The 16,463-nt window shown below is 40.9% G+C and overlaps 1 protein-coding gene across 1 annotated transcript; it reads left to right on the plus strand.

Moving 5' to 3' along the window:
• Positions 1-1,731: 1,731 nt before the first annotated feature.
• Positions 1,732-14,416, plus strand: LOC142769003 (uncharacterized). The gene is made up of 4 exons (XM_075871740.1): positions 1,732-1,907; positions 9,920-10,096; positions 11,765-11,959; positions 14,234-14,416. Exons 1-4 carry the CDS (start codon positions 1,899-1,901, stop codon positions 14,234-14,236), a joined length of 384 nt encoding a protein of 127 aa, XP_075727855.1. The 5' UTR covers positions 1,732-1,898; the 3' UTR covers positions 14,237-14,416.
• Positions 14,417-16,463: the final 2,047 nt, after the last annotated feature.

The raw sequence follows: 16,463 nt of genomic DNA on the forward strand, positions 1-16,463 counted from the left end.
CTTAGTTGCTAAGCCTCAATTAACCCGCCACTTGACATAGGCATAGTTGTGACGAACTCACTCTCGGGATAAACATTCTGGATAAGTTTATCGAGTTGAAGGTGCCGTAAGAAGACGTGGCAATTTTTCGAAAAGACCTTGCTTACTTCAGCTTAGAAAATGCGGTCTCTTCTATCTGGTTTCTGTTGCCTTTGCTGGAAAAGGTCAACGAAGATGACGAGGCACTGTTCTGTTTTACAACTGGAAGAATTCTAAAATTTCATTTGAAAAATATACAGTCAAATCTGTCCACCTCTTGACCACTCCTCCAATGTGGGTGTGTGCCACGCGATCAAGAATAATCTCTACTCACGCGCTGCAACAACAACCTAGCCATGGACTATGTCTGTCTGTGGTTTATTGTAAAAAAAAAAATTTTTCTGTTCAATGGAAGTCTTGAATTTGTTCAGATTTCGTTCAATGGTAGCTCCTTTGACTCCTGGACTTGTTCCAAAACGTTGCTATTTTATGGCAGTTGTGTAATCAGGCTGCCGAGGAAAATCCAAAAATGCTTCCGCAGAATAAAAAAAGTTTGCTGATCCTATGTACGGTGGAAATCTATGATATGCAAAGCACGAATGGGGAAGGTTGACATGGCACTTTAAAATGACCACATTGTTATGAGGCGGAGGTACCTTAGGTCCTACACGTCTTCCTTGTCATGATTATCATGTTTGAACGTGTAAATTACCTTTGTCATCTATCCACGTCACCTGATACTAAATTTGGTATATGTGGAGCTAGCGAAACGGCCACAAGCGCATCATGAATGGCCCAATGAACGGCCGAGAGAGCTAAAAGTCGTAAGTGGCTTGATAGATAGATAGATAGATAGATAGATAGATAGATAGATAGATAGATAGATAGATAGATAGATAGATAGATAGATAGATAGATAGATAGACAGACAGACAGACAGACAGACAGACAGACAGACAGACAGACAGATAGATAGATAGATAGATAGATAGATAGATAGATAGATAGATAGATAGATAGATAGATAGATAGATAGATAGATAGATAGATAGATAGATAGATAGATAGATAGATAGATAGATAGAAGTCACTGAAGTTTGCTAAAAGATGCATCGCACTTAAAAAAAAGCCGTTGGTGTACTGCGATCCTTTGCCTTGAAAGTGTTCGGAAGCAGGACCTCCGTTTTTTTTTTTATTGTCTCATGAATTGAATACCACGAATATTTTTGCTAGACTCATGAGTTGTCTTTATCACCGGTGCACATCTGAAAATGAGTATAAAATAGGCTATTATTATTTAAAAAAGGCTCTCAATGTTATACCCCAGATGTTTTCTCATTGATATACTAATCCAAGTGCGTAGGATTATTTGATGAGCTGCACGAAAGAGGCAACCAGAGTAAGTAACTTCTGTTTTTCTGAATAAATGTCAAATTTGTTTGGTGATTTCAGTCGGCTTATCAAACGCTTCCCTATGAAGTGTTTGCCACACGCGAAGATATAGAGACATCATCGGCTTGTCGCCGCCAATTCGACTTACGAAGACAATATCTTCGGACAGTAGTGGAAGCGAAGGTATTACAAAAACGATGCAGTATTGTCGCGAAAATAAAGAAACGCAAGAACAGTGTAACAAAGTACTCGAGCACAAAGAATATAGGTCTCGAAATTTTCCGCGCGGCAGCTTTCTCGTCGCCATAAATGTAAACGCTTCCATGACAATGGAAAGCAGAAGAAAAAGGGGCTGAGCTGTTTCAAGTTGCATGGACTCCGTTTGGCTGGTAGTCACTGGACTTGGGTGACTGCTTAGTTTACGAAAAAAATGACACCATTGTATACGCTGAGAGTGCTGGCCGTATTGAAGGCTCTTTCATGGGGCTATGCAGCGGGTGAGTTGAGGTCATTTTTTTCATTTTGTTCAAAGCTGTGCCTCATATAAATCTCTCTGACGCAGGGCTATGTTCATCATTCGTGGTGAAACCATTGCTCGTTATAGTTATTTGCAGGTTAACCTCTCAGAAAACAGGTCAAATTCACCGTTCGACGAGTTGGGTGAATTCATATCGCACGCGTTCTGCCTACAATGCGCGATGTATAAATATTCAATAGCCGTAAGCTTTCTGCTCGAACGCACACTCGTTCTGACGTAAAACCGAAAACGTCATGCATAAACAATGCTATGCTGCAAAAAATGAAGAAAGTTTGCTTGCATAAATACACAAAAGACTTTAGCACCTTCACACATATGTAAAGAGGATTCGTTATATTCCCGCGTCCAGACATTTCAGATTTCAGTGCCTAAGCTCGATTTGAACTGCGGCAAATACATCGTTTTCTCTGCTGATCTTCTATAACATAAATGTATTACTATATACAATATTTACAAAAAGAACGATACAATTTTTTTTCTTAGCCGCCTCTAGAAAATTTAGCTTGAGATATTCAAAACGAATCCCAGACGGCTATAATTATCAAAAAGCGTTAACTGATGACTTTTCGCAATTTATGTGTAGTCAGTACTCGCTATTGTATTCTGTAATGTTTTTTTACCATTGTAAAGGTGAAAGTGTTACACGTGGTGCAAAAAAATCATTTTCAGGGTGTAAGTTTTTTTCTGTATGTTCAGTAGTACAGACCCTTAAGTTCTTTCTTACAAGATATTTTGTTGTATTGCGAAGTGCTTATTTGATATATTTCTTTCACCCGAAGTTTCACAATGATGGAAGGCAGCAGGTTGTCTAGTTTGACGGAAATAAAGGTTACAGTCACTACATCGTCACATTCCATACGTCGTAGAAAGAATGTTTACTACTGGCTATTTGTCAGGTATTTTAAGAAAAGTGTGAAATGACAATGACGGCCATAACGCACCATTGAAAGTCTCTTCGTTTTTTTCTTATTTTTCTGTCATCTTTACGTCGCCATGCATATAGCCAACGTTAATCTATTGGGACCTATTTCTTTTTTATGAGCATTCTGGCAAGTGACGTCTTCTCTTGTTTCAGGATTGCACATATAGAAACCACACTCAGAATTCCATCGTGAATGAGCAATTAGTTTACGAAATATGGCCCTGGTTAAGCTAAGCCCTTAGGACACAGCAGAAACGGGAAAATTAACATACTTCATTCAGGCCCTTCACACATAACAAAACATAAAATTAGGGATTGGTTGCGCACTTAGTGTAAAATGGTATGAAGCCCCAAATGCACACACTGACGTTACTTTTACTGCCCTTCGTGGACACAATAATGTTCCAGGGGTTTCCAGCGCAGCTCCGCGTTTTGCTGTTTGACCGAGTTTCAAAAAAAAAAGTGGACTGATTTCTCATTCATAATGTGGACCGTAAGGCCCACTATTGAGAAGCACCAACGTTCTTCGACAGCTGGTTCCTTTTGGCATATATTTTATTCCATCTTCTCAGGTAGCTTTGATGTATTTTCCTGGAACATTCGGATTGGCTGGTATTGGATCACGTGCTGCGAATAAGCACCGTACAATTCTTGCGGCTACGTCATGTGGGAGGAAGAAAAAAGCAATAAAAATGCAGGGAGGTTATGGAGGTTATGTTAGCGAAAGGAAACATTTATTCGTGATTCCAAGCCGACGCAAAAAGCATTCACATACGTAGAACTTTATGAAAAATGGTGGCACCAATTTTTGTGTTTATTTTTTGTGTCTTTCTTGGTATAATTTTATGATAAGCTCCCTAGGTAGCTTACAAAAAACAAAATTCAATTTCAGACAATATGTGCAAAGACAAGAAGTTTTGCGTTTGCCAAGTGAAGAGACAGTAAGAAAATGTGCAGTAATTTCAGTGTGTCGTTCAAACGAATAGATTGCAGAGAATTTCGAATAAGGTAATGAAAACCATGAGATAAACCTGGTTCACTGAAGGACAAAGAGACAGTCCCAGTGATATATCTAGGTTCTTTTTGTATAGTGGCGGAAATACACAATTTAAAATGAACATTTCTTGATGTGGATAACAAACACTGCGACGGTGGAGTGGTTTCCCGTAATGTGCCTTCACGTGAAGTATCATAGAGGCTATACAACGCTCCTATGTGCAACGCATACACACAAACCTCATATCTTTTTACGCGAAGAAAAGTTGAAATAACATTCGCCAAAAATGTATTTATTGAGAGAGCCGCATTTGTCTTGCTACTGCGATTGCCATAATGATTTTATTTGTAGAAATAAGACGAAATCAGTACATTAGTGAAAAACCAGCAAGCACTCCATGTGTCCAGTTTTTAAATTGAGAAAAGTTAGCAATAATGTTCGACCTTATTTTGCTAAACAAATCAATAAAATACTAAAGAATTACGTGAAATTAGTGGCGACTGCTTTCTTTCTTTATTGTGTAACGGGATTTCGCCATCTGTCTACAGTGCTAGAGGTGTGTCAAGTATGATAGGTATAAATGTATAGATTCCTTTAGTTCGAAGTTTTACCATTTTCTTCTGAAACTCTCCAGTGACAACCCTGACAACTAAAATGTATCAGGCCAAGTTTCGCGTTTAATTAGCAACGCTCTTCTAAATGCCACATTGCTTTCCAATAACACGCTCCCCATCTTAAGTGCTATAGCTGCCATGATTACTTCTTTAGCAGTGCATTATATATGTTTCCTTTCGGAATGAAGCTGACCACGTGATGTCAAGGTTGGTGCATTCGTGTTAATTTTCTATACACCGTGTGCACGCTCTTTTAGACCTAAGTTCAACAATACAATTATTTGCCTGTGTGAAAGCATGTTTTTTTTTCTGTTTTAGTGATTTCTATGAGGCGGGGATCAACCGCGACTTTCTTTTGCTCGCGCTGGCCACATAATAGCAGACCTAAATAGCTCTGCCCTTAAAAACGCCATTTTCGCCCAGGGCGTAACACTTGTCTGCTTCAGACGTTCAGTGTAAGGCTCAGTTGGGGAAACTCAGGTGAACAAGTGCATTCGGTCGAAGCGCTGCGCTCTAAGGTAATGTTTGGCAGTGACACTGTGTCACTGAGCTTTCAAGGCCAAAGCTGGCTTCATGACGTAGAGCCCGCTCTATTTTTTTCCTGCATTGATGCCCTTCATTCTGACGCGGTCATTGTGTTCCTGTCACTTCTTCTTCAGCGTAAATCTGTCATCATTGTGTGATCATGCCATAACCGTTTTCATGTCGTTTGGCATCATACTATTGTCTTCAAGTAGTTCTCGTTCGAGCGTCATTGCCAAATAGCCAGAGCATTTGTACACGAGTAGTCGTCGCATATGTACAGACCGTCGTGCAGATTACACATCGATTGTCATCATTCTATTGTTGTCCAATTTTTGTCAACCACCCACGTCACTCTTTTGCCTTTTTGCTACCTGCATTATGCTATACTGTAAATTTCATGTAATTTTACCCAAATTGTCAATAACGTTTCTTTCTACACCATGACGTTTGCGCTATGTCAAGTTTTAACCATGCCCTCAATCCTTAATTGCCGTTGTTGTAGCACGAACAGTGAGTTTGGGTTGAGAGCTTGCCATTTTATATGAAACGATTAAGGTGTTAGTTAACGCCATCAAGTTATTTATTAGTGCATTCATTGCTCAGAAGCTTGTACTAAAAAGCCGACAATCCTACCCTTGTTCCTCATAATTTTTATTGCTACCGTATTTTTTTCGTATGTACAAGAACTTTCCGCTGCCAATCTTCCTACCTTCGCACTCTCCGCTATGACGCATTTAATAATGTTCTGGAGATGTCTTTCAACCTAACGGCAATGATAGAGTTGCTTTATTCAAGGTATTTCGCTTTGACTACTGAATGAACGCCTTAAATTTATTAGAAACTGCTTCGTTTATTGTCCATTTCTTACATGCTAAGCCAGATGGTGAGAATGCAATACGTGGAATGTCATATAAAGTTGTTGTCATATAAAGATGGGAAACAAGGCAGATTCCTCGAGGTAGCACAGACCACCCTAGGTGGTTTCCTTTGTATTACTCTTCCAGGCATGATAAAACTGAATGGAATAAAAATTAATGAAATGCTTTTGCTGCAAGTGGCAGCAATGGATCAACTAAAGCTGTTGCGATGACTTCAACAGCAACAACAACAAAAAGTATCGCTGTCTTTGTCTGGACTATGGCACCCTTCACAACAATATTCAATACCTGATCTTGCATAAGATATCTAATTTTGGTTCGATAGTGAGCGTGTGTGCTCAGCTGAGTTCGCTGTACTTTACGACATGACTCCTGGTGCGTGTAAATGGACGCCGCTCGTGGTGTTTCACGAGTAAAACGAGTATTGTCGACGTGAAAGAAGTACAGAGTTTGTCCAATGCCATTACATTACTTCAATTTGCTGTGGGAATAGCTGCGGCATCAAATATATGTTATGAGTTGTAAATTTAAGGCTCAGCAGGCTTGATACATTAAAACATGGTGTGTATCATTCTCTTCCTATTTGTTTGTTTTGTACGGCATTATATTTCATACTAGACGAGAGAACAATACCAGACAACAGACGTTGTTCCTCACCAGATAATTTATTATTTAAAAGCTTTGGGATTTACGCAGTAATGCCATTCTTCTGTGAAAATGCTGGTAATAGAACCCCTATTTTTGTGATTCTATTACTTTAAAACTCTGACTCACTTCTGGAATCATCTTCCTATTTTATTCACTCCCTAGGTCGAAGCTTCTGACAGGTGGTGCACACACAAGTGTCATGTGTTTTCCCAAAAAATGCCTTTCACTTCCAATCTCTCTTTAAATAATGCTGGAAGATGAGGTAGAAGGTGTGACAAAACTTTATGTGGTTTCAATCAAACATTGTTGTACACAAGAAAAGACGCCGGCCAAGGTGGAAATTTATTTACTAACGTTGGGTCCTTAAAACTGGATCTGGACGGGTGGGGCTCAAACCTGAATAAATTGTCTTACTTACGCAAAAAGGGAAAATAGAAAACATCAGTAAAAAATTAAAAAACAGTGTTGGGACATAAATTAGTAAATATAACTTCTTTGATGTGACCTTGGGCAGGGACATATATTTTTGTTACAATCACGGAAGATGGCAGCTCTGTTTCGTGGGTTTGTTTTTCTTTTCGTGTATTCGCGCTGTGAATTACAATTTAATCAGTAACAGAAACGTGTTGTCGGAGCCGATGTCTGGAGCATAAAATTGACAAAGACAAGCTCCTTTCAGGTCCTGCTGGCCTTCCCTTGTCCATACACTGCACAAAAGTTGTAGCTTTGTCCTTCTGCAAATGTTCTGTCTTGTCAAGCCGTGAAAATGTTTCCAAAACAAGCCTTGCGTTAGTTTTGAAGGATGAGAACAACTTAGTGGGTAGTTTTCTGTCTTGTATGCTATAAATCAATCAATCAATCAATCAATCAATCAATCAAAGAACTTTATTTTCACCAAAAAAGCAAAAATTTTCGGTGAAAAAAGGTGGCTGAAAAAAAAAAAACGTCCAATGAGAGCTTGACAAAATCAAATCCCAGCCACCAAATGGTGATGAAACAAGAGGGTGCATCATTTGATCTCAGAGAATAAAAAAAAATCTTTTTTTTTTTCAAAAAGAAATGCTGATCACTTCAAGTATGCGTTACAAAGTACAATGCGCAAACCCTTACAATCATGCATGCACGAATAATAGAGTATATGAATTATGAATGATAAATAAAACTTCTTGCAAAACGCGTGTTTCTTCCTATGTTACAAAAAGCAAGTTTCAACAATTACGTAAAGAGCCCTCTATTTCTTTTGGGGTGAAATAAGATATATCGTCCTTGCATTTTGAAAAAAATTATTGTTGTTGGGACGATGTTTCGGATGCGTTGCGTTCCACAGTGTGCGCGTGAGAATGTAACTTGCGAAGGTGGTTGATATCGGACATATATCGAACATACGTTTACTCTGGCCTAAACGATTCAGAAATGTTTACATATGACCTTTAATTGTGTTCAATTTCATCAAAGTTCAAGCATCATGATAGTTCGAGCATCATGAAAAGCCGTCGCCATGTAGTGTGATACGTGGCTTGGCTAATGGCCGTATCGTCACGTTTTCAATTTCAGGTGCAGTGGTCGCATTTCATTGGCGGTGGATTGCTGAAGGCCATGTACTGTGTGACTTCGATATATTGAGGAGAAAAAGAGGTCAATGAAAAATTCTAAAATGCTCCAGTAATAACTCTAAAAGACTGCTCGTGAAATACTTGATTCCAAGACGCCACAAGAAATGTCGTCTTTCTTGTGTCTGTGTTTGCATGATCAGTCTCTTAGTACGAATACTTCCTGACTACTTCTCCTATCGAATATTATATCTTCCCGTACAGTAGAAAGTGCACATATGATGTAGCCTGCGAACAGTGAGGACAGGTGAATCACTATTTGGAAGACACCTACAACAGCAAAAACCCGACTTATAAGGTATGCGGCGAATGGCTACCTGTGATCTCGGCACGGTGCATATCACACCAAGCTAAGCTAGACATAACACTCTGGCACGTCGGCTACCTGTGAGTGCAAACGCACAGACGTCACCGTGGTCTAACTCCAATTTGCAAGTCAACAATGTGATGAAGTTGGGACTCTCAAACAACTGTTTCTGAGGCACACTGTTTTTGAACTACTTCGGTAGCCACTCAGGAGCGACCACTATGCACACAAGCTGCTCACTGACGGCTGCAAGACGGGATGGAAGCCCCTCACTCGCAGAAGGCGGGCTGTATAACACTATCAGAGTTTCTCAAGTAGACCTGCCTCTCCCACCAGCTGCTCTCCTCTACCTAACAAAGACGGGTGTGACTATTTCAAAAATGTAAATCTCACAGAACTGCGACACGTTACGTCACTTTCAGCACATATCTTATGCAAGACGCACGTATTCATTTGCATGCAAATGTAATGATGAACTAATGAAAGGCGTCGCATACACTTTGAGGGCAGCCTTACCACGAAAGCTTTTATGAGATCACGCCTAAAGATCTCTTTGGTGCCGAAATTGTCTGCATCCCACATTACCATCCCCGTGTGCCTTTGCTGGTAATGAGACAAAGAAATAGAATGTTCGTACAAGATTTGAAAGCAGGTCTTCTGCGTCTTAGTTGAGATTCTGCCACAAAGCCATGCCAGGGCTTGAAACTCCTCGCGAAAATTATGAAAATATTAATTAGGGCAAGGAACTATATTTAGACATGTTATAGATGTTGCAGGAAAGTAATATAAAATAGACAACCCATATCACATATTTCTTCATTCATGAGTTGTTAGAGCTTTTCATGCCTTGCAAAAACTGAGGCGAAGACACAAAGGGCCAGACTGGGCCCTTGGTCCCAATCTCCCACTATTTTTCGCCATTGAATTATTCGCATCTGCACGTATCACTGAATAAATGCGGTGTAAATTCTACAGTATGTCGCGAATTTGTGAATACTTGTGCATTGATTGTTGATTATTGGTATGTGGAGTTTAACGTCCCAAAACCACCATATGATTGTGAGAGACGCCGTAGTAGGGGGCTCCGGAAATTTTGATCACCTGGGGTCCTTTAACGTGCACCAAATCTGAGCACACGGGCCTACAACATTTTCGCCTTATCTGAAATACAGCCGCCACAGCCGGGATTCGACCCCGCCACCTGCGGGTCTATTTGTGCATCAGAGGCACTTCAAACCTACCTGTAAACCACGCCCCAAGCAACCTAACAGCAGGTTCCAGTAAGGCCGCTTTTCCAGGTTGCACTTCAACTGTGCTGCGTGTTCGGTGCGGGCCTGGCGTTTGGGTTATAAACTTATAATACCTATTGGCTTCTCGACGTTGTGCTGAAGTTTGTTGTTAGGATATGGCTTCTTTGTTTCTGCGTTGCTTTTGCAGCTGATTGTTTCCTTTGAACGTTTTACTTTTTAGAGGCTGTACAGAGTCACCCACGGTGTCGTGTGCCACCTCAAATTGAGCATTGCAACAACCTCGTGCTCCAGTGGAGCTTCATACGGCGAGATGGGCGATGCGAGCAAAGTCTTGTGTGCCATCAATCACCGAACAGCTTCCAAACGAGAGCAGAATGCGAGGCACTCTGTCCACCAGGTATGGCAATAAATGAAAACCTACTATCTCGTGACACAGTACTTCCACAAACAGCAAAGTCAGCGATAACAGTGGATTTCGGCTTGACTTGCAAGTGCGTGCTAGTTAGTTTTCCTTTTTTATTCAGTTATAACAATTCTAAGTATTGCACCACTAAAACCTCCACGACCTCAACTGTCTCGCTGTTACTGACCATCTCTCGACGAACTTCAGACCGCACCACCTTGTATGATGTACTGGACTGTTCCAGCATTTGTTGTATCACTACGTCTTGGTTCTTGCGGACAAGTAGTGCGAACCATGTCGCAAAGCGAACCCGATGACGCCTACCTTTTAACCTCCACAGGAAGTACTAGTGTATCAGTCAAAAAGATATACTCCACGAGACTTTATTAATTCGTGCAGTCGTAATAATAATCTGAATAGGCAACTGTCTTATAAGGGGAGACTATAGCGCATGCGTGGATCCCAATTTAACGTTGCCGAAAGGTTGTGTCACTGCATCACATAGGAAGCAAGTGGCCCAAGTCATACAGTTTTCTTATATACACTATAGCGAACTCTGACGCTAGTGTCTATGGGAGCTGCAACGCACGGCGCTTCAGCGAGCATGGGAATGATGGGTGGTACACAAACTTGTTTAATTTTCGTACTTCTAGGCTGCTTCCGGCTCCGTATCTGTTCGTGGGGATTGATGCTGTTTTCTCACAAAACCAAAAGGAGCAAATGTTCGCCACCTCATTGTTTTAGATTTAGCTTTCCAAATCAAGTCACGAAGTTAAAAAGGGTTGATTTTTTTCAAACAAAACCGAAACACAGCAATAAACGTAGCCGCAAGTACGATTCGCCACCCGGAAGTATGAAGACTAGGCAAATGTGTGTACTACCCATCACTCCCAATGTCGCTGAACGATCGCAGCGACAAAGTCCCCTCTAGTTAATTTTAGGAAACTCTATGGCCAAAGCTACAATAATAGCACCTAGTTTTACTAATTATTGCAGTATTTACTTGCCCTTGTTTCTTTTGTTTACTGACTCTTGGTAGCCCTTTCGTCGCAAGAAAAAGATTGGAGAACCCACTTGAAGTAACGAAGCGCTGCAACCAAGATGCAACTTCTATTTGCGTCATCCTTAAGCGTATACAACAAAAACAGTTGCGCGGCGAGTCGTTGGAACACCGGACCTGTGCCCCTTCCCCCGAAATTTTTTTCGCCATGGCATACGCAGGTGAGACTGATCATTTACCAGCTCGGTTTTCCATTAAATGAAAAAAAGTCTCCTCTCCCGGCCCCCAAGAAATCTCCTGCTTGCTTCTCTACAGCCAAGAATGATTATCCGGCGTAATGAATTATTAGTTACCTAGTAAGACGTAGGGAGCTCCTTTACCTAATAAGGGTGCGCACACAAACAAAGACACTAGAACAATAAAATGCACACACCATAGGAGGGTGTACCTGTCCTTTACCTCATCTTTTATATTTGTACATTATTGGGCTCTTTTGCCAGCTGGAAACACGACCTTCGTAAATTTTGTCCAATGTGGGGAAATTTCCATTCGTAGTATTTCGGTCTGCGTGATAAGACAGCAACTGCAACAACCGTGCCTGATTCGGGCTGTCAATGTTGGTAAGCAATGACTGGGCTATACCCTCTCTCTTGTTCCTGTAGTACCTAAACGAGGACCGCCTGCAAGGACCGTCAAGTGCAGCTACTGGCTACTCCATATGGACCGTTGCAGCGCCAACTGGGAGGCATCGCGTCGCGACATCTTTGGGAGAAACCATGATTACATGGTCTTCACCGGATGTGGGTACCAGAAACGAGTGGTTTACATTTACAGTCTCCGGACGAAGTCGTGCAGAGGTAAGTGGTGAATCACATAGTAATAGCGCCATTAATTAATTTACTTATCCTGACGGCCGTGAGCATATGATGAATTGAAAAAAAAAATATTAAAAATCTAAATATTGTAAGTAAAAATCAATGGCCGATTGCCACCGGTTTCATGTATATAACATTCCTGCTTATTACCCCATCAAAAAATGGTGGCATCGTATGTTAGCGGGAAGTTTTTGCTCTCGAGTGTGAGGCACAGTGCCAAAATATTCAGAACAACATTAGACCTTAGAAAATCAGTTTTTGCCCATTATGAAGGCACTTGCAGCACATACTGCCGCGAGAAAACAAATGAGTCTTGGTATACGCGTTTGGGTCCATGTAAACAAAATGAATGAATTGCCAGTGACATTTTAAAACAAGACCCAACAAACTATTAAAAAGTTTACATGCACCATTTGCTGTAATATTGCCACGGGAATCTTTCCTCAACTGCGGCATTGCGTGTCTTGTGACTGTCCTAATATGATTCACGTAGCGCTAGGGGCGATGACAAAAGAAAAAAAAATTGGCCTAAATCTACATGTTACACTGTAAATGTCGTCAAAAGACGATAGTCTTGCGTCTGGAAGGAGTGAACAAAACGTTTATTTTATGTTCTGCGCAAGATAATCGGTGAATGGGATTCCGAAGGCGCTGCGTTAGAGTGCCTAGAGCGTGTAACGGAGGCGAACAAGCGCATCTAGGCACGTTAGGCACGAGTGCAATCTGGCAGTTATCTTCGAAAACGAAGGCATGCGCGACCACAGAGAAAGATGAGCGCCAGTCACGGAGGTGATAAGGTGCAGAATGCAAAGCGACGGGCTGGTGCCACCACCGTGCCGTCGTCGCAAAGCGTTGGAAACACCTTCTTGAGCATCGCGTTGCACTGTCAGCGCAGCGCGTTAAACGCTTCAGTCAATCGATTAATCAATGTTTCTTTATTAGCATCAGAAGTGTACATTGTGAGTAAGTATGCAGGAGGAGGTCCCAAGGTAGTAAACCGCAGGCACTATGTTAATACAATGAACAAGCTAAAAAGTCCTTAGAGTTACTTGTGCGTGCCTCTTCTAGTATAAATGCAGACATACAAAACATAGACATGTTATGACGCCTCAGATATGCGCAATATTTCCTTTTTCGAACGACACTTGCACAACGATGAATGTTAAACCTAGAGCAATATTTGTGGGTGCTGCGGATCATGTTGGCCGTTTGGTGCCGTTTGAGATATTGTTAGGGCGGACAGACAAATGTATAGACAGACAGACAGATCAAAGTTTTTCCGTTGAAGGTCCCCAAGGAAGAATATCTTCTTTAATAGAATGTACACAATAGTTCTGCGCTTCTGCACAGAGTACACAGTTCGAGAACGTGTCTAGGCGATGAATAAAATGTGCGGCGTCACAACTCGACCTAACCCGCTTGGCTTGTTTCAAACGACTTGAACACGAAGCATACACACTTTTGCATTGGAAAGGAATAGTGAAAAGGAATAGAGCAAAACTTTGTTTCTGAGTCGTGTCTTAGCATGGTGTGGCTGCAAATGCTATAGGGAATTTTGTTTGTACTTCAGCAAACACGGAATGCCATGTTGTGATACATCATGATCATCAGGTAGGTCGAAACCGGCATTATCTAATGAAGTCTTACAAGCCAGCCTATCACTGGGGCACTCGGAAGGTGAGGATGCTCATAGTAGCCTTTAGAGTTAAGGCACGTAAAATACTGGTTAGTGTAAGTGCTGTAAAATGCTCCTTTATTCATTTTTAAAGTGCCCATTAAAGGCGTAGGCAACAATGATAGTCAATTTTAACTACACAATCGAATGGGAACACTGAGGCACGTGAGAAACTGAGATATTATCTTAGCAATGCAGCAAAAAGGCAAATAATGGCGGAAACCAGTGTGAGAACTGATAAAATGGCAAAAAATGGTCGGATGATAACTCGAGGTACTTCACCACTAACTCTCAAAAACAAACAAGTAAATTTTCTGAATTTAACACTGTGCAAAGCAAACAAAAGCAGCCAAAACACCTATAACGTGGTAGGCGTTAAAGATTAAAACACCTTCGCCACACATATTTCCGGACCTTCCTCGTTGCCATAGATAAGAGCTAATTTATCACTTGAAAAAACGTAACACTGTTATTTATATATCATGCCTTTTAAAGTTATAAATACTAACTGTTTGAAAGGAGCAGTTTTCATGTATTGCAATATGTTAATTTGACATCAAGCTGCATTTCTTTGTCTGCAGTAAAGCCATGGTGGTGGAAGCTCCCTCGACCAAAAAAGATACTATTTGGTGACGCGTTCATCCCTGCTATTGTCCAACCAGTGTCGCAAATATTCCCGGCATTTCCTGTAGTGAATGCACCTCTACAAATACCACACCAATTGATTCGTTAGTTTTGAAAATAAAACAATTTCATAACAGATACTTTAGTTTTTAGTGTGTCTTTACTAAAGCTATTCTTCAATAAAAACCGGCCACATGTGGTGGGAATGGTAAGTTTTACATTTCATAAGATATATTGTTGGCTAGGTTAATATACTTACCTTTATTTTCTATGCAAGTGAAAACATATTCCTTCATTCTACACTAAATTAGAAAATGCTGGTGGCGACTCATGGAAAGTTCTTAGTGTATTGGCATCAATGTGCTTACTCTTTATTTTGCATCGATGAAAATGTGCGTGCTTCTAACCTGATGGGGCAACCACGAAAGTGCGAAATCCATACAAAGATTGATATTGATTGATATGGGGGGTTTGAAATCCTAAAACCACCATACGATTATGAGATACGCCGTACTGGAGGGATCCGGAAATTTTGACTAGCTCGGGTTCTTTAACGTGCACCCAAATCAGAGCACACGGGCCTACAGCATTGTCGCCTCCATCGAAAATGCAGATGCCATAGCCGTGATTCAATCCCGTGACCTGCAGATCAGCAGCTGAGTACTTAAGCTACTAGACGACCGCGCCGTGGCAAAATCTATACAAGGAGGGCCATCTAAAAACATAAGCCAGTTTTTGTTTTGGAATGGTGATTCAAAGGAAAGAGAAAACTTTTATGTACCTGACGGGTCACAATGGTGCCGAAAAAATTCGGCAGATTCCAAGTACTTCTCGAATCGATGGTTTGCGAAATATGTGGAGGGAAGCGGACAAAGTCACAATGCTTCAATAGAGAGAAATAATATGTAATGACGCCAAAGTTGATGCAAAATCATTCTACGCACGTTATTTCGATATCTGCAACTTGGGAACACGCACGTTCCGCGTACGAATGACCATAGCTTTGGCCCAAATCTGCTTTCTTGGCAGGCCGCAACGATGCTGGTGGCTTTCCGATGAACGCGTTTTACTATCGGCCACAAAAACGATAACCGCTGTAACTGCTAATCGCTGTCATGATCGGTGAGAGGGAAGCAAGTCGTCCGTACGCGGAACTTTAGGGAGCACTAGAATCATCGCGCACGGACGCGCGAGCGCATTCGTCACGTGGTATTTTTTCTATAGCACGCGGGCCTAGAACATTTCTGCCCTAATCGGAAATGCAGCCGCCGCGGCCGGGATTGCAATGCATTTCTTTTCCTTGCGTGCTGCAGTTACTGCTAGCATATATATATATATATATATATATATATATATATATATATATATATATATATATATATATATATATATATATATATATATATATATATATATATATATATATATATATATATATATATATATATATATCCTGGCAATTTGCAACCGCTTCGTCGTGTTTGTTTTCGTTTTTTTATAATTTACTTCCCTGTAAAGATGTGTTCATTCGTGGATACTGACTGGAAACGTGCGACTTAGATCCCAGGAAATCTATGGTTAACATTAAAAAACACAAGTAAAATTGAGTATAGTCCTCTGCGAAAGCATGTTACCAGGAGGGCAAGTAAAAGCTGTTTGAACGGCTTTAATAGCCCTATCCTCCACGTACATTGGGCAGTACTGAAGCACGTGGCTAAGTACATCGTAATAAAAACGGTGTATGTTAGAAGATGGGTTTAATAGAAGATTTCATCTCGGCCATCGAAAAAGGTATCCACCTCACCACATCATTATACAAGGACCAACAGCAGCTGTCGTGGTCATATACTTGGCCTTATAACAACACATCAAGCCTACGTATCAAGGTAGTTGACGTATCTAGGAACATAGGATGATTAAGGTTATTTAACAAATATGAATAGCTAGCTAACATTTTAAAAGAGTCAGCCAAGGATAGATACTAGCGGCCGCCATCGGCCGTGCGAGTCAACATTTGCCCTTACTACTATAGCTAACTACGAAATGGCCATATTAAGTAAAGAGTAGTCAACATTAGCCGACAGTGAATATCAGATAAAACGAGCTGAACCTCATGAATTCTAACCACTGCTACCCGAAAGCTATTCAATATTACACTCCGTTTTATACGTACATGGATTCATACCA

This window comes from Rhipicephalus microplus, chromosome 8 (assembly GCF_043290135.1).
Source record: "Rhipicephalus microplus isolate Deutch F79 chromosome 8, USDA_Rmic, whole genome shotgun sequence".
Taxonomy (NCBI): domain Eukaryota; kingdom Metazoa; phylum Arthropoda; class Arachnida; order Ixodida; family Ixodidae; genus Rhipicephalus; species Rhipicephalus microplus.